This window comes from Danio rerio, chromosome 24 (genome assembly GCF_049306965.1).
Source record: "Danio rerio strain Tuebingen ecotype United States chromosome 24, GRCz12tu, whole genome shotgun sequence".
Classification (NCBI taxonomy): Eukaryota; Metazoa; Chordata; class Actinopteri; order Cypriniformes; family Danionidae; genus Danio; species Danio rerio.
In genome coordinates this window covers 38,117,167-38,136,625 of record NC_133199.1, presented here as the reverse complement: position 1 = coordinate 38,136,625, position 19,459 = coordinate 38,117,167, and the positions used below count along the sequence as shown (strand labels likewise).

The 19,459-nt window shown below is 35.6% G+C and overlaps 2 protein-coding genes and 1 long non-coding RNA gene across 12 annotated transcripts in view; 2 read left to right on the top strand and 1 right to left on the bottom strand.

Moving 5' to 3' along the window:
- Positions 1-19,459, top strand: part of agap3 (ArfGAP with GTPase domain, ankyrin repeat and PH domain 3) — a 985,397-nt gene that overhangs the window by 526,745 nt on the left and 439,193 nt on the right. The gene's annotated exons all lie outside the window — the stretch shown is intronic.
- Positions 1-19,459, top strand: part of asic1c (acid-sensing (proton-gated) ion channel 1c) — a 215,793-nt gene that overhangs the window by 107,365 nt on the left and 88,969 nt on the right. For 3 of the 10 annotated variants that reach the window (XM_073940213.1, XM_073940216.1, XM_021470128.3), the window contains exon 1: positions 8,863-9,598. In XM_073940213.1, coding sequence (XP_073796314.1) covers positions 9,074-9,598 — 525 coding nt within the window. In that variant the 5' untranslated portion in view covers positions 8,863-9,073. 10 annotated transcript variants of the gene reach the window in all.
- Positions 3,047-9,439, bottom strand: LOC141380757 (uncharacterized). The gene is made up of 2 exons (XR_012399509.1): positions 8,803-9,439; positions 3,047-4,771 (listed from the first exon to the last, which is right to left on the bottom strand). It is a non-coding gene; the product is annotated as an uncharacterized lncRNA (long non-coding RNA).

Here is a 19,459-nt window from a genome sequence, read left to right as displayed (position 1 = left end):
ACATTGTTTTTTTTGTTTGTTTGTTTTTTCTATTAAATGTTTTTGGTTTTATTATATACAGTGCTTGACATATATGAGTACACACTTCACAAATGTCTCTGTTGGACACCCTTAGCAGCAACAACTACAATCAAGTGTTTTTGATGAATAGCTATGAGTCTGTTACAGCACTGTGGAGGCCTTTTTGCCCACTTATAGTTGCAGAATTGTTGTAATTTTTGCCACATTGGAGAGTTTTTGAGCATGAAATGGTTTTTTAAGATCATGCAACAGCATCTCAATTGGATTCAGGTCAGGACTTTGATTAGGCCACTCCAAAGTCTTCATTTTGTTTTTCTTCAGCCATTTTAAAGTGAACTTGGCTTATATGAGTATACCCCTCACAAATCTGTTGTTAGGGTTATGGTTAATATTTAATGTTAATAAAAAATTTTTATGGTTTTGTTTTCTGGGGATTACAGTAAAAAAGATTTAATCATCATTATGCTTTTGCTTTCAAAAAGTGCAGTTAAACAACATACTCTAATGTACTGTACAGAATAAAGCCATATTATTCTTGTATTATTTCAGTGCCCAAAACTCAATTTTTGATTGACACATTGATATAATTATTTGAGTGAAAACCCACTTTGATTTGCATTACAAAAAAAGCCTCAGGAACAACTCTACCATAATTTGCTTTGCTTTATTGCAAACACACTGTTGTTGTTTTTTCTAATAAATGTTTTTGGTTTTATTTTAAACAGCGCTTGACATATACGAGTACACACTTCACAAATCTCTCGTTTAAGTTAATATTTTTCTGTTGGACACCCTCAGCAGCAACAACTGCAATCAAGTGCCTTTGATGACTTGCTATAAGTCTATTACAGCACTTTGGAGGCCTTTTTGCCCAGCAGAATTGTAGTAATTTAGCCGCATTGGAGAGTTTTTGAGCATGAAATGTTTTTTTTTAAGGTCATGCAACAGCATCTCAATTGGATTCAGGTCAGGACTTTGACTAGGCTGGTCCAAATTCTTCATTTTGTTTTTCTTCAGTCATTTAGAAGTGGACTTTAGAAACATTTAGAAACAACATACTCTAATGTACTGTACAGAAAAAAGGCTTATTATACTTGTATTATTTCAGTGCCCAAAACCCAATTTGTGATTGACACATTGATATAATTATTTGAGTGGAAACACACTTTGATTTGCATTAAAAAAAAGCCTCAGGAATAACTCTAACATCATTTGCTTTGCTTTATTGTAATCACATGTAGTGACATTCAGACTTGTTGGGTGTTCAATTCATGATTGACCGACTGTTTTTTTTAGGGAGCTTTTTTTTAATTGTGTGCTACATTTAACATTCAGGTCAGTGTTCTGAAAGGTCTCCTCCATGCTGTTAGAGACGACCCATTGTGCTGTAATTAAAACAAACGCTTGACTCAGCAGGCAAAATAACCAGCAGGAGGCAGTATTGAACGTTGCAGGTTGTAATGTCAAATGTCACATTTCACAGCAGCAAATCCTTGCATTTAACCATGCGGCTTATCTAGAAACTCTTTATGTAGTATCATTTCCCTCATTTATTACATAATATAAACCCATACTCATTCCTAATCTCATTGTCTCTCAGGGGTTTCTCTATTGGATGGATTTCCTGTCGCATCTCATCCATAATGATTAAAAGACTTGACTTATATATAGGCGCTAAATGCATTTGGCAGTTCTCCTAGCGTATATGGAATACGTTGACGTTTCCAGCATGTGTGGGAAACGATATGAAAGTGCGCGCAGGATGAAATCAGTAATCTGAACACGTGTGAATGCAGCTCTCTGGATGTTGAAAGAGGGTGAGCAGTGGTTCGGGCTCCTGCGTGCTGAAATGCTGATGTGGAGGAAGCGGCGGCAGCGTTGAAGCTTCCTATTGGAGGCTGCATTATGAGAGTCTGCTGCTGTGCTCCACTGATTTCACAAATGCACTGAGCCAACGGGGAGTGTGTGTGTACATGTGTGGGAGATTAATTGCTGAACACAGATGACCAGAGTGACTCGCTTTCCTTCTGGTTCTCTGAATTTTTTTGTGTGCTTGCTAGGCTGCCCGGAAAGATCCAAATAGGCTGTAGCTAGATATAAGAAAGACACAATACTTTTTTTCCTAATAAATGTTTTTGGTTTTATTATATACAGTGCTTGATATATGTGAGTACACACTTCACAAATGTCTCATTTAAGTTAATATTTGTCTATGGGGCACCCTTAACAGCAACAACTGCACTCGAGTGATTTTGATAACTTGTAATAAGTTTGTTACAGTGCTGTGGAGGACATTTTGCCCACTTATCGTTGCAGTAGTGTTGTAATTTAGCCACATTGGAGAGTTTTTGAGCATGAAATGTTTTCTTTCAGGTCATGTCACAGCATCTCGATTGGATTCAGGTCAGGACTTTGACTTGGCCACTCCAAAGTTTTCATTTTGTTTTTCTTCAGCCGTCCAGAAGTGGATTCACCCCTCACAAATCTCATATTTTATTTTATTTTTTCTATAGCATGCTTTACAGTGTTATATTTGAGCATACGTTTTGGATTAGTGATTATTAAAGCCAAATCTGGAGCTAACCTAACAAAATAGCATATGATAACGGTCTATATTTGTTGGTCAATTTTATGTTAAAATAAAAATTTTAAAAAGAGGAAAAATCAAGAAGGAAAAAGTAAAAATTTTGTTTAAATTAATATATATATATATATATATATATATATATATATATATATATATATATATATATATATATATATTTTTTTTTTTTTTTTTACAATATTTCACATGAAACTAAATGTATTATATTTCTATTTTAAAAGATGTTTGGTGACCATTATTATTTTAATAAATACATATGTTAAATACATATGTTTTGTTCAAATGCACCAAAATACATTGTCTATATTCACTGAAAAGATACAGATTTCTTTTTTATTGCTTTAACTTTAATGGTTCAGATCATCAATCAAATTTAAATAATATTTAAAGATAACACAAGTAAACACATTTCAGTTTTAAAATAAAGGCTTTTATTATTAAAGTAAAATAAAATACAAAACGACATATTCTTGTGTGAAAAGGTGTTTGCCCCTGAAACCTAATAGCTGGTTGGGGCACCCTTAGCAGAAACAACTGTAATCAAGTGTTTTTGATAACTTGCTATGAGTCTGTTACAGCGCTGTGGAGGACTTTTTGCCCACTTATCATTACAGAAATGTTGTAATTTAGCCACATTGGACGGTTTTCGAGCATGAACTGCCTTTTTCAGGTCATGCCACAGCATCTCAATTGGATTCAGGTCAGGACTTTAACTAGGCCACTCCAAAGTCTTCATTTTGTTTTTCTTCATCCATTCAGAAGTGGACTTGGCATGTATGAGTTCACCCCTCACAAATCTGTTGTTAGGGTTCATATTTAATGTTAACATGTTTTAATGTTAATAATTATTATTTTTCTATAGGATGCTTATTTTTGTTATATTTGCATGTACATTGGATTAGTACTGAAGCCAATCTGGAGCAAATCTAACAAAATAACTTAAGAAAATGGTCTAAATTTGTTGGTCAATTTAATGTTATGGCAAAATGTAAATTACTAGTTTAAAAAGAGCAAAAATCAATAGAAACAAAAAAAAAGTTGAATTTATGTATTATGTAATTTGTTTTGGGATTATTTCGCATGAAATTAATTGTACAATCTTTGTACTTGTAAAGATGTTTGGTGACTAAAATACTATTTTAAAAAAATATCTGTTGAATACATTTGTTCAAATTTACCAAATTATTCACTGAAAAACTACAGATTTTCACAGGGTTTTTATTTATTTTATTTTTTTTGCATGTCACAGTTTAACGTTTCAGATCATCAAGCAAATTTCAATAAGAGTCGAAGATAACACGAGGAAAGTTTTGAAATGAAGACTAAAACAAATTACAAAACTACGGTCCCACGTTATATTAAGTGGCCTTAACTAATATGTACTTACACACGAATTAATAGTTTGTTACTATGTACTTAAATACATGTATTTACTGTGTACTTATGCTTGATTAAATACATGTATGTAATTACATCTGTAATTAACTTTTGTAATTACATTTGTAAATACACTGTTGACCATCCCTTACACCTTAACCCACCCTTAAACCTACCCATGCCACCAAACCTGTCCATAACCCAACCTCTATCCCAACTTAAAAGCACCACAAGTGTTCTCAAATACATTATAAACACAGTAAATACATTGTATTTATTTTTTGATGTAAGTTCATAGTAGTTAAGGATACTTAATATAAAGTGGGACCAAAACTACACATCCCTGTAAAAAAGTTTAAACCCCCTAAAGCTAATAGCTGGTTGAGACACCCTCAGCAGCAACAATTGTAATCAAGTGATTTTGATGACTTGCAGTGCGTCTGTGGAGCCCACTTATCATTTCAGAATTGTTGTAATTCAGCCACATTGAAGAGTTTTCAACATGAACCGCCTTTTTCAGGTCATACCACAGCATCTCAAGTAGATTCATGTCAAGACTTTGACTAGGCCGCTCCAAAGTCTTCATTTTGTTTTTCTTCAGGCATTCAATCGTGGACTTGCTGTTAAGCTTCAAATCATTGTCCTTTTGCAGAACCCATCTTTGCTTCAGCTTGAGGTCACTAACAGATGGCTGGTCATTCTCCTTCAGGATATTTTGGTACACAGCAGAATTCATGGCTCAATTCATCACAGCAAGTCTTCCACGTCCTGAAACAGTAAAAGAAATAGCTTCATAACCTTTTTCCACACTGGTAGATCTCAATTATTTTCTGTCATTTGTTTTTGAATTTCTTTGGATGTCAGCATGATGTCTAGCTTTTGAGGATCTTTTGGTCTACTTTGTCTGGCAGGTCCTATTAAAATGCTTTTTGATGCAAACAGGTGTGGCAGTAATCAGTCCTGGGTGTGGCTAGAGAAATTGAACTCAGGTGTGATAAAACAGAGCTTTTCCTCACACTTTCACACATGTCAATGTAGTTTAGGATTTTTGTTTGGCCAAATAATTGATCGAAAATTGCATGTTGTGTTTATCTATGTAACTAATCTAAATATTAGTTATATTTGACTAATATTTAGATTAGTTTGATTATCCAAAACATTAAAGTGTGACAAAGAAATATCATTTATCTATCTCTCTCTATAATACATTTGAAACTGTCAACATCTTTAATTATGTAATCTTATCTAATGATTGGAAAATAAATCACTATAGTTAATCCGTCTATAATGTAATTCGCTTTGCAGACTTTTTTTGTGTTTGTGTCCAGTGCAGGTTTCACCAGGTTTGATTTTTAGGGCATTTTTCATTGTGATTCTCTGATTCCAGAAATGCATCGGCTAAATGGCTTGTGCACTAGTGATGTATTGCTAAGCGCGGATGACCAGAGCGAATCGTTTTCCTCAGGGTTCCTTTGAAATTATGTGTGTGTTTGTCAGGCTGTCCGGAAAGATCAATAGATCTGAAATAGACAGTAGCGAGATAAGTAAATGGGTCGACACTATTTGGAAGCAGTAAAACTTTAAACTAATGCTGCTGGGTTTTTGGCTGCTCTGTTGGAAATAGCTTAAAACAATCAATTTTGTGATTAGGAGCTGAAGATGGAATGTTTGTCTTTCTAATGCCATTGTTTAGGCAGTGTTTAGTGGGACACACCACCTGAAAATCACAAGTATAATCAGTTATCACATCTGTGCAACAAGACTTGATACAAAAATAGTTCCACTGAGGTGTGTGTGTGTGTGTGGAGTGAGATGGAAAAACATATGCGTTTAGATTTCTTTCTTTTTTTTTTCTTTTTTTTTTCTGTAATTTTTTTCTTTCTGTATTTCTTTTTTCTATCAGTACTTTTTTCTTCCTGTATTTTTTTTCTGTATTTCTTTATTTTCTTTAGTTCTGTTTTTAGTTATTGGCCCAAAATAATTAGCACTCCTCTGATTTTGTATTTTTTTATTTTTTTATTAATTAAAAAAAATCATCAAGTGTTGTTTAACAGATTTTTTTAAATAGGGTTGGAGCTGAACTTTTAACTTAACTTGACTTGATGACTTGCCCTATACAGTGCATCTGGAAAGTATTCATAGAGCTTAACTTTTTCCACATTTTTTTTATGTTACAGCCTTATTCAAAAATGGAATAAATTCATTTAAAAAAAAAAGTTTTTTTGAAATTTTTGCAAATTTATTAATTTATTAAAATAAAAAACCTGAAAAATCACATGTACATAAGTATTGACAATATGGTCATGCTTGCCGTGAAGCTCTAAATTGAGCTCAGGTACATTCTGCTTCCACTGATCATTCTGGAGGTGCATTCTTGAGCAGTTAATTGGAGTTTACATGTGGTCAATTCAGCAGATTTGACATGATTTGAAAAGGCATAAACCTGTCTATATAAGGTCCCAGGGTGGACAGTGCATGTCAAAGCATAAACCAAGCATGACGACAAAGGAATTGTCTGTAGACCTCCAAGACAGGATTGTCTCTAGGCACAAGGCTGAGGAAGGTTACAGAAAAATGTCTGCTGCTCTGAAAGTCCCAATGAGCACAGTGGTCCCCATCAACCGTAAGTGGAAGATGTTTGGAACCACCAGGACTCTTACTAGAGCTGGCCGGCCATTTAAGCTGAGTGATCGGGGGAGAAGGTACTTAATCAGGGAGGTGATCATTAACCCGATCATCACTCTGTCTGAGATCCAGCAATCTTCTGTGGCGAGAGAAGAACCTTACAGAAGGACAACCATCTGTGCAGCAATCCACCAATCAGGCCACTTCCCACTTGGAGTTGCCAAACGGCATCTGAAAGACTCTCAGACCATAAGAAACACAATTCTCTGGTCTGATGAGACTCAAATTGATATCTCTGGAGTGAATGCCAGGTGTTATTTTTGGAGAAAACCAGGCACTGCTCATCACCAGGCTAATACCATCCATGCATGGTGGTGGCAGTATCATGCTGTAGGGATGTTTTTCAGCAGCAGGAACTGGAAGACAAGTCAGGATAGAGGGAAAGATGAATGCAGCAATGTACAGACACATCCTGAATAAAAAAAATCTGCTTCAGAGTGCTCTTGACCTCAGAGGGGAGCGACGGTTCATCTTCCAGCTGGACAATGACCCATAAAACACCACCAAAATATCAATGGAGTGGCTTCACAACAACTCCGTGAATGTCCTTGAGATTTCAATTGAACATCTCTGAAGAGATCTGAAAATGGCTGTACACTGTCGCTTCCCATCCAACCTGATAGAGCTTGAAGTACTGCAAAGAGGAATGGGCAAAAATTCCCAAAGACAGGTGTGCCAAGCTTGTGGCATCATATATTTAAAAAGACTTGAGGCTGTAATTGCTGCCAAAGGTGCATCAGCAAATTATTGAGCAAATCCTGTGAATACTTCTGCACATGTGATTATTCAGGTTTTTTATTTTTAATACATTTGCAACCATTTCCAAAAATCTTTGTCATTGTCATTATGAGGTATTGTGTGTAGAATTGAGGAAATAAATTAATCATTTTGGAATAAAGCTGCAACATAAAAAAATGTGGAAAATTTGAAGCACTGAATACTTTCCGGATGCAATAAAAGAAAACTTTGAAGGCTTAAATAGGTTAGCTGAGCTACTATTCATAAATTTGTATCACTTTATTTATATTTATAAAGCAGTTCATGGTTCTGCTCCCGATTACATTTGTGATTTTATATAAATTTTTATATAAAATCCGCCTCTCGCTGTTTACGCTCTGCCTCAAGTCTTACACTGTTTCAGTCTCATTGTAAACTCAGCACCATGGGAGGTAGGGCATTCTCTTACCTTACACCCAAACTTTGGAAGGCTCTTCCCACAAACATTAGGAATGCTGGTTCCTTGGACTGTTTTAAGAAGCTACCTAAAACTCATCTTTTGATATATTTGTTTTATTCTCACTGTGTTTTTTTACTGTTTTCTTTATTGTTTTATTGTGCTTTGTTGTTTTTAACTGTTTTGTAAGTGCTTTGAGTCTGAGAAAAGCCCATTATAAATTTATTATTATTGTTATTATTATTATCATTATTTAGGCTATTCATAGAACAGTGGTTTGTTCTGTAGCCAATCAAAACAAAACATTTATATTAAAGCACAGGTGTCAAACTCAGTTCCAAAAGGGCCGCAGCTCTGCACAGTTTGGTTCCAACCCTAATTAAACACACCTGATCAAACTAATTGAGTCCTTCAGGCTTGTTTGAAACCTCCAGGTAAGTGTGTTGGAGCAGGGTTGGAACTAAACTGTGCAGGGCTTCGTCCCTCCAGGAATTGAGTTTGACACCCCTGTATTAAAGGGACCGTAATAAATTTTTTAAGTTTTAGCATTTAGTTAAATTTAATTGTATAAGACTTTCTCCAAAAGAAAAAAAGATATAATAGGAAATACTATGAAGCCTTTATATGTCTTTGTTATCACAACATCGCTATTTCAGGGGCTTCCCGCCAGTTCATTTTGATATGGCTGCTGAGCTGTTTTGGTGGTATTTGGTTGCCATAATATTATTTATGGTTGCTCTTTGGTGCCAAAAATCCCCCAGACTCCCTCAGTCTTTCAGTGTAATGTCACAAGCACATCCATGATTCGAAATCCCCCTCTGATATAACAGCACACAAGTGGAAGTATCATGCATGTCTGTTTCACAAATGGCGTGCAAGTCCAACTTTAATCCTTAAGTCCAGGACTAATCTCCCTCCCGCTATTGGATTTTCTGCCTACCTCATTATTGATTAATTCCTATAGTTTCTCCTGGGCTTCATTCCCTCATCCTTTATCAATTAAAAGACTGAGTTTCATCCTGACGAAACTCTATCTCCGGCCCTCTCTGCCCTCCAAGAATGCAGAAAACGGAAGCGACCGTCAGCATCCAAACACCCGTCTCATATTTCCAAAAATCCTCCCGCATGAATGTGGGAGGATTTACAAAACCCTCATTTCCAAACCGTCCCTCGTAGAGAAAACATTGGCCCCTCAAGCTGAGCGTTTTACAATGGGCTCCGCCGAAGAAGACGATCAGCCCCGGCCGTCGGACATCACTGTTTTTGGTGCCAACTGCACCCTTCATGGCTTGAGCCACATTTTTCTGCCCGGTGGAGTGACCGTCAGACGTCTTCTATGGGCTGCAGCGTTTTTATCCTCTTTATCCATCTTCCTGTACCAGGTAGCAGGAGCCGTAATGGACTACATGAGTTACCCTCACGTCACCATCCTGGATGAAATGGACAGTCCGGTCATGTATTTCCCAGCAATCACTCTCTGCAACTACAACAGCTTCAGACGCTCCAAAATGGTTCGTAATGATCTCTTCTGGATGGCGGGAATGCTGGGCGTGGAGCAGAACGACTTTGACGACTTCATGGCGGCACTGGGTCAACCGCCCGACAACAGCAAGTTCTTCCCCAGCAAGACCTTCAACATGCTGGAGTTTGTGCAGAGGACAAGCCACAGTATTGACGAGATGCTGCTGGACTGCAAGTATCGGGGAAAAGACTGCGGGCCGGAGAACTTCACCACTGTGAGTAAACCTGCGGAGGCCGACTGAATTTAAGCAGGATTTTAGATTGACGATGAGTTTTGCAAGATTGGAAGAATTTGACATTGAGATATTTAGCTTTTCCAGAACTTTACATTTTGTAGGATATAAAGTTGATGTCAGATTAATTAGCCCCTCTGTATTTTTTTCGATTTCTGTTTAACAGAGTTTTTTTTTTCTACGCATTTCAGCACGTTTTAATAACTCATTTCTAATAACTGATTTATTTATATATTTTACTAGATATTTTTTTAAGATACTAGTATTCAGCTTTTAAGGACATTTAAAAGCTTAATAAGGGTAGTTAATTAGGGTAGACATGGTATAACAGCGGTTAGTTCTGCAGGCAATCGAAAACAAATATTGCAAAAGGGGCTAATAACATTGACCTTAAATTGGTTTCTAAAAAATTAAAAGCTGCTTTTATTCTAGCCGAAATAAAACAAATAAGACTTTCTCCAGAAGAAATAATATTATAGGAAATACTGTGAAATATTCCCTGCTCTGTTAAACATCATTTTGAAAATATTGGAAAAGGGGAAAAAATTCACAGGAGGGCGAATAACTTTGACTTCAACTGTATATGCAATTTCAATGGATGACTTCAGTTTATACATTTTAGATTGATTGGGATGATTCTGTAGGGGAGCGAGTCAACTATGAAATGTAATAAATAAATTACAAGCATAGACAAATACAATAGAGCAGACATAAGTCACATAAACAGTGCTTTGTAGTCAGTGCAATAGCCTAGTGGTTAGCCCCACAGACTTTAGGGCGTCCTGAGTGTGAATTCTGACTCGAGGACATTTTCCGACCCTACCCCGCTCTCTCTCTCCCACTTTGCTTACTGTCTGATTACTGTCCTATCTAATAAAAACAGTGCTTTGTGGTTTTCGGAGTAGTCAAATAGTATTCAGGTATAGAAATTGAAAAACTCTAATATACAATCACACTGCGACAGTGGTGTAAAGTAACAAATTACAAATATAATTGAGTAATTTTCCTCAGGAGTTGTAATTTACAAAGTCGTTTTATAAATGTGTACTTTTACTTCCCCTTGAGTACATTTTTAGTGCTTTTACTCACCTACTTTCCTTCAACCTGCAGTCACTACTTTATTTTTTCCTGTCTATGGGTATTAAAAGAAATCAGACCTGTGATTCCTGTCCAATCAGGGACATAGAAGATAAATCGCATCATAATGAGCTACCTCAAGACATGGGTGCTTTATAATTGCAGCAAACAGTTTGGAAGCATTAAAATTGTTCAAGAAGATGTCCAAAATCTTTACACGCCAGGGGCGGACTGGCCATCTGGTAATTCTGGCAAATGCCAGAAGGGCTGGACCATTTTTTAAAAGTGGGCCGGTATAGCTATTTTTTTTTTAATATGTATTATTTTTACATGCAGGCAGCTTTTATCTCTTGCAAAATGTGAATATTATGATGATGATGATGATGATGATGATGATGATAGTAATAATAATAATAAATGTCAAGCACTGGCCCAATCGGTGATAGCTGGCTGGTTTCGAGATGGGCCAACCCAATCAGAGGTTACGTGGACGTAATCAAAATCTGGCAAGAATGTCAAACAAAAAGTAAGTGCAACCCAAGCTAATTGTCAGAGATGGACCGTAAAAAAGAAAAGGCAGTACCGAAAAGGCAAAAGAATTCTCAAAAGTCAGACGCTGCCAAATGCATAAAATTAACCAAAATAGTCTCAAAAGGGGGCAGCGCTGTCACCTCTCAGCAAGACAGTCAATAGTTCAAGCCTTGGCTAGGTCAGTTGGTGTTTCTGTGTGGAGTTTGCATGTTCGTGTGAGTTTCCCTCACAAGTCCTAACACATGTGGTATAGGTGGATTTGGTAGGCCTAATTGTCCATAGTGCATGTATGAAAATGTGTGTGTATAGGGGTTTCCCAGTGATGGGTTGCAGCTTGGAGGGCATCAGCTGCATAAAACATATGCTGAATAAGTTAGTGGTTCATTCCACTGTGGCGACCCCAGATTTGTAAAGGGACTAAGCTGAAAAGAAAATGAATGAATGAAATGATTGCACGTATAAATTTGTTATAAACGGGTTGTTTTTGTTTCAGTCACATGCATTAAATGTTTAAATATCTATTGCATATGGTACTGCTTATATTATTTCACCATCTGTACACCAACACAAGTAGTAGTTGTGCATGTCCGTGGATGGGGCTGTGTCGGTGTGGTAATGTGGGCTGGTGTGGCTACAGTGCCAGGGCTGATTTTTAGTCTCAGTCGCCCCTGTTACACGCATTGACCCAGAGACTGTTTAGATGCGTGTCACTGATGAGAAGATGACGTATGTTTACTGTATGATGACCGAAATGGCCTTAAACGCCAGGCAGACACAGGACGTCAGATTGACGTTGTACCCCAACCTTGAGGGGACGTTGCAGTTTGTTTGGAAATGAAAAACGGGTTGACATGAGAACCCTATGTCAGGCAGACGTCAATGCCCAACATCCAACTTAAAATCAACCGAATATTGTTTCACGACGTTATTGGACATCAAAATAATTTTGCCTTTAGATGCTGGCTAGACATTGTATTTTGGTCACCTGACGTCACAACCTAAATCTAACCTAATATCAACGTCTTATGACATTGTGTGCCTGCTGGCCATAACTAAATGCACTACAGAATGTTACGTTTACACACATCCACAACTGACATGTAAATGCATCAGCTTAATACTCACTACTCTTGAGTACTTTAGAAAGGACTACTTTTTACTCATAATTTGAGTATCATTTACAACAGTTTCTTTTACTCGCATTACATTTTTAAGCAAGTAATGGTACTTTTACTTAAGTATGACTTTTCAGCACTCTTTTCTCCTCTGCACTGCGGTGACTACTGCTTAAATAATTCAGTAAAGGATATAACAACAACAATAATAGTAATAATGATAATAACAATTATAATTATTATTATTGTTGTTGTTGTTGTTGTTATTAATAATAATAGTAATAATAGTAATAATGATAATACATTACTGCCATTAATACTATTATGATTTAAAATAATAATAATAATAATGTTGTTATTAATGCTGTTGTTGTTGTTGTTGTTGTTGTTAATAATAATAATTAAAAAAATAATAATAATACACTACGGCCATCATTACTATTATGATTTTAATAATAATAATAATAATATTGTTATTATTTTTATTGTTATGATTATATATATTTTTTTATTTCAACACTTTGATGATTATATATTGTTAATAAACTGCTAATTCATACTAAATTAATTATAAATGTGAATTAAGATGTTTAGACTTAAAATAATATATGTAAAAAATAATAATGATGATTATAATAATAATAGGCAAATAAGTTTTTTTTTAAATTGACTGTTTCATTAAAAAACAAAAATGTTCTGCAGAAGGTCATCTAATCATCTCATAATCAGCATAAGATCTCAGTAAAGCCGTTTTGAAGTGAATCTGGGCTGTTGTTTAACTGAAAGGACAGAAAGTCAGCTTCAGTAGATTTAAACACTGTACCTCTGAAATGCCACTTTCCACCTTCTCTAAATACCACCAAAAATGTGAACCTTCTCAGCAATTAGAAAGTGTGTTCATGTGACCTTTTCATTTCTTCTCTCTAGAAGGAAGTTGCTAGAAAACATCTCAGTCTGTCAGCAAACGGCTGTCAAAGCCTGGAGAAAAAGGATTGCGTTTCAATGATACAGCTCATTGATTTGAGTAATGAAAGCCGAGGTACACACAGACTCTGTTGCTCTTATAAGAATCTGTGCTATTCTTCTGATCCAGTGTCAGTGCATCATTTACTAAAACTAGCTTATCTCAGAAGATCCATACCATACAAAATGTTTCTACATTTATTTTAAAATAAACTTCAAATGGCCAAAATGTTTGCTAACATATTTTTAAAATAATATATAAATATATTTTCTACAGATAATATTTTTGTTTATCCTTTAATATTATATTACATTCATTCATTCATTTTATTTTCGGCTTAGTCCCTTTATTAATCTGGGGTCGCCACAGCGAAATGAACCGCCAACTTATCCAGCACATGTTTTACGTAGTGTATGCCCTTCCAGCCACAACCCAGTACTGGGAAACACCCATACACTCTTGCATTCACACACACACACTACGGCAAATTTCGTTTCACCTATACCGCATGTGTTTGTACTGTGGGGGAAACCGGAGCACCCAGAGAAAACCCACGCCAACATGGGGAGAACATGCAAACTCCACACAGAAATGACAACTGACCCAGCCGGGTCTTGAACCAGCGATCTTCTTGCTGTGAGGCGATCGTGTACCCATTGCACCACCATGATGCCCATTACATTATTTATTAATTTATTATTATTATTTTTTTTTAATTTGTAAAAACATTCTATGAAAATGAAAATATATTTATATATAGCCTCTTAGCAAATATTGAAAATAAATTTCATCTATATATATATAATTTATTTTTATGTATAGGGAAGAATGTCTGCTTTGTAAACTCAAAGAATTCAGAGCTTCTGCTGTCAGGTCTGCGGATATGATGGATTTGTCATGTCCTTGCTTTGGTTAGACTTTAAATTTCAGCTGAATGTCTGTAATTCAAGCTGCGCAGTCAGCGCTAAGTTTAGAGGGATTTGATTAAAAATGTATGAATGCCTTCATCGAGTGCATATGTTTCCCAAGCCTTAGGCTCGGTGGTCTGGTAGTCTGGCTGAGATCATTAGCAAGAAATATATCCATCAGTCAGACGCTAATGCTGTGCAGTTGTTTCAGCTCATGATACTGCTCTTAATTACTACGTTAATTCAGCCGAGAACATAAATACAAGCAGCAGCAAAGCAGATTTAGTTTTGTTCTTTGGATTGTACAACCAGATGCAAAACATATTTGTATATTTAATCAAAGCTTAAATAAATCAAACCAAAGTTGAAGCTGTTTGGTCATTTCTATAAATGCACATTGGATTTGGAGGAAGTGGTTAATATTTCATACTGCATTTCTTTTAGGTTAATAGTTTTAGTTGAAAATCTTTGTCTTTTTAAAAAAAACTCTAAAATTAAAATACATTTTTAAAACAAACATTATATTGTTTTGATTCATGTAATTGATTTTATTTTGATTGTTTTTGGTTAAATTTTAAAAATGTGATAATTTATAGTGACAGTTTAGCAAACAAATGGTAATAATATGTATGAAGTGACATTGGCGAAGCAGTGGCGCAGTAGGTAGTGCTGTCGCCTCACAGCAAGAAGGTTGCCGGGTCAACGGTTCGAACCTCTGCTCAGTTGGCGTTTCTGTGTGGAGTTTGCATGTTCTCCCTGCGTTCGCGTGGGTTTCCTCCGGGTGCTCCGGTTTCCCCCACAGTCCAAAGACATGCGGTACAGGTGAATTGGATAGGCTAAATTGTGCGTAGTGTATGAGTGTTTGTGTGGATGTTTCCCAGAGATGGGTTGCAGCTGGAAGGGCATCCGCTGCGTAAAAACGTGCTGGATAAGTTGGCGGTTCATTCTGCTGTGGCGACCCCGGATTAATAAAGGGACTAAGCCAACAAGAAAATGAATGAATGTGTCCTAATAGTGTTTTTAGCAGCGTGGGACACGTGACTGTCAACATTTTGTGACCCTTAAAGGCTTTTATTTATTTTTTAAAAGAGCGAAAGAGAATGTGTGCTGTTCTATGCATGCGCTCTGTATCTCCTCACCAATGTTAAGAGCACATCTACACCCTTGCAGCAAAGTATTAAGAGTAAAAGTGCAAGTGTTATCCTATTTGAATGAAAACCAGGTGTTAAAGAAAGCCCATCAGATTACATCTGAAATATCCCATCCTCTTTTTGATTCATTTCAAATACTTTCCTCAGGATCTCGGTATAGTGTAGCTTTGGCAAGGACCAAAATTTTTATTCGTTCCTTGTGCGATCGATTTGCTGAATTTTAATGGGAACAGGTAGTTGCTGTTTTTTAGTACTATTAATGTTGTTTAATGTTTGTCTTAAGTGTGTGATGTGATATTTTGTTGTAAATCTAGTGCGCTGCAGAACAAATTGACCCAAAAGGGGGCAATAAAGTTTACAGTAACAGTACATTTCATTATATCAAAACCCTAAACTAAAATGCAACAAAAGCAATCTATAAAGCAGTCGATGGCTTGATAAGGTTTGTGTAAAAGAATCCCGAAAAGTCATTTCGCTCAGGCTTGGATTCAGAAGTGTTTGTGTGTAAAGTGGCTGGTGTCCATTACTTTATGGAGACAGCAGCACAACCACATTGATCGACTATAAGTCGTGATGAAACTGTCTGTCCGGACCTGAGACTAATTGTTTTGTTGGCAGTCGGCGTGTCTACATAATGTCAGTTTCTCAACACAGGATTGTTTTTCAGCCATCAGTATATGCTGCGGCCTAATCAATGTTGTAAATGGGAGCGTTGTTTTAATGACAGCGCTGGCGTAATTAATGAGCACATTTAATTTGTCGTAAAAGCCACTTAAAGTTGATTGTTTTACACATATTCGCATTACAGCCTATATTTAAGAAGCACTGTGGTGTTGACATGGCAAAGGTGCGATATTTTTATATGTCATGCTACTCTATTTTTATACCATACAATAAAATTTTATTGTTTAGAAATGATTTCACCCAGAAAGTGCACGTAAATTGTTTTACCATGGTAATTGGTACAAAAAAACATGGTATAAGGAAGTGAAACTGTGTCTATTATAGTAAATGAAGTATAAATAAATAAATTATTATCTTGATGTTTTATAAAATAATATAATATAATATAATATAATTGTAATATAATATAATATTTTAATATAATTTTATATAATATAATATAATATAATATAATTTAATATTTTAATACAATATAATATAATATAATTTTAATACAATATAATTTAAAATAATGTAATTTAATATAATATAATTTTAATATAATATAATTTAAAATAATAAAATTTAATATAATATAATTGTGATATAATATAATTGTAATATAATATAATATTTTAATATAATATAATATAATTTAATATTATTTTAATATAATATAATTTAATATTATTTTAATACAATATAATATAATATAATTTAAAATAATATAATTTAATATAATATAATTTTAATATAATATAATTTAATATAATATAATATTTTATAATATAATATAATATAATATAATATAATATAATATAATATAATATAATATAATATAATATAATACAATATAATATAATATAATATAATATATGGAATTTAAAATAATTGTTATTACGGTTATTTTTAGCTTTCCTACCTAAAGTAAAGGGACAAAACATTACACAAGGCTATGAATGTTATGCAAAAATGAAAATCGAATAATTATCTTGGTTTCTTGCGTAGATATACACACTAGATATTGCATACAGCCGCCATTTTTGTACAGTGCTTCCAGGACAAAAGTCATTCAACTTCACTAGTCAAGACTAAAGCCAATGTGAAGATGGTGGACTTTTGTACTGTGTATTGGTGTAGTTATGAGCATAAACAAAGCATAAAGGCAGAACATTTCATAGGAAATTTTTTGTTTTTTACGTTTTTGTATATTACGAGCTTTTGTGCTAAACCAGTAACGTTATTGATGATAATACAGTCACTTACTGCATTGACCATAAGGCAAAAGTAGTACCAACTCGCATTAAATACTAGGCTTATGCTAGCTTGTTCTGAAGTAACTTATAAGGGTGCCTGATAACAGTGGGGGGGGGGGGGGGGAGGATTATGCATTTCCATGCACACAAACACATGCTCTTTATCAGCAATGCCCGTGCGGTCACTCATCCATCGATGTTGAAAAGTGATGTAATTAAAAAAAAATATTTGCACACTGACTACCGAGAAAACTGATCTTAATTATATGTATGTGTGTATATGTCTTTTACGGGTCCTCCTCTGCACCTTGGTCCCACATTCATTTCAACGAAGTGCTACCCTGTACCAAAATGGCGACTCTATTGACGCATTCCTTCCAATAGGCAACAACAGCGTAGGTGACATCTAATGTAATATATCTATGGGTTCCCTGCTAAAAAGACCAGCTAAAACCAACCAGCTGCTATGTCAAGCTTGATTTAGCTGGTCATTTTCTTGTCTGACCAGCTCAGAGCAGACTGGAAACGGCCTGGAAATAGCCAAAACCAGGGGTGGACAGGCCTGAAGGTCTATCTGGCCTGCCACCGTGATTCTGGCCTACCCATCCCCCACCCCTCACTTTTCATAAGCCTAGTAAGAGCTTGATTAGCTAGCCCAGGTGTGTCTGATTGGAGTTGGAACTAAACTGCAGGACACCGGCCCTCCAGGACCGAGCTTGGACACCCCTGGCCTTAAACAACAACAAAAACTGAACAATGTAGCATTCCTATGTCAATTAGGAAGTCTGTCAAACAAGCTAAGCTAAGCTATTATAACATTGCTAACATAAAAACAAGATAGCTTTAGTCTCTCACGATATTTCATTTTTTAAAGACTTCATTGTAAATTTACTACATTGCAAGGCAAGGCAAGTTTATTTATATAGCACATTTCATACACAGTGGCAATTCAAAGTGCTTTACATAAACATGAATATAAGAGACAAGTGTAAGAAAATAAAAACAAAAAATAAGAATTATAAAACGAAGAATAAAAAATAGCTAAAACAGATAAAAATGTGTTAAAATGGGTTATAAGATAATGTAAAAGAAAAGAAAGAAATAATAGTGCGATCTGTGGGACGTAGCACAGTGCTCATTCAGTAAAGGCAAAGCTAAACAGATGTGTTTTCAGTCTTGATTTGAATGTGTCTCATTTTGGAGCACATCTGATCATTTCTGGAAGCTGATTTCAGCAGCGGGGGGCATAGTTGCTAAAAGCTGATTCACCCTGCTTTGACTGAACTCTTGGAATCTCTAGTTTATATGATCCTAAAGATCTGAGTGATCGGTTTGTATTCAGTAAGCATATCTGTAATGTATTTAGGTCCTAGGTCATTTAGTGATTTATAGACCAATAATAATACTTTAAACTCTATTCTGAATGTAACTTGGAGCCAGTGTAGAGACCTGAGGACAGGTGTGATGTGCTCTAATTTCCTGGTTCTGGTCAGAATCCTGGCCGCAGCGTTCTGGATGAGCTGCAACTTTCTGACTGTCTATTTGGGAAGGCCAGTGAGGAAGCTGTTACAGTAATCCACCCTGCTGCTGATAAAAGCATGAACAAGTTTCTCTAAGTCTTCCCTGGAAACAAAGCATCTGATTCTTGCGATGTTTTTGAGATGATAGTATGCTGATTTACTTACTGCTTTGACATGACTATTGAAACTCAGACCTGACTCCAGAGTCACACCAAGATTCTTGACCTTATTTTTTGTTGTGTGACCCTTAGTGCCAAGGTACGCATTCACCTTGAGAACCTCATCTCTGTTCCCAAACGCAATGACTTCAGTTTTCTCTTTGTTTAACTGCAGAAAGTTTTGGCCCATCCAATTGTTAATTTCATCAATGCATTGGCAGAGGGTGTCAATGGGGCTGTAGCCATTAGGCAGTAAGGCTAAGTAGATCTGAGTGTCATCAGCATAGCTGTGGTAGAAGATTTGGTTCTTTCTCATTGTTTGGCTTAGAGGGAGCATGTAAAGGTTGAACAGGAGAGGTGCCATTAGCTATTTAAACTTATTTAAACAAGAAACACTTAACTCAATCTAGTGTTTTTACTACACTATATGATGTGTTTAAAAACAGCAACAAGCACATTTAGCAGTAAAATGTTAGGCTAACAAGGCCATGCTAACATAA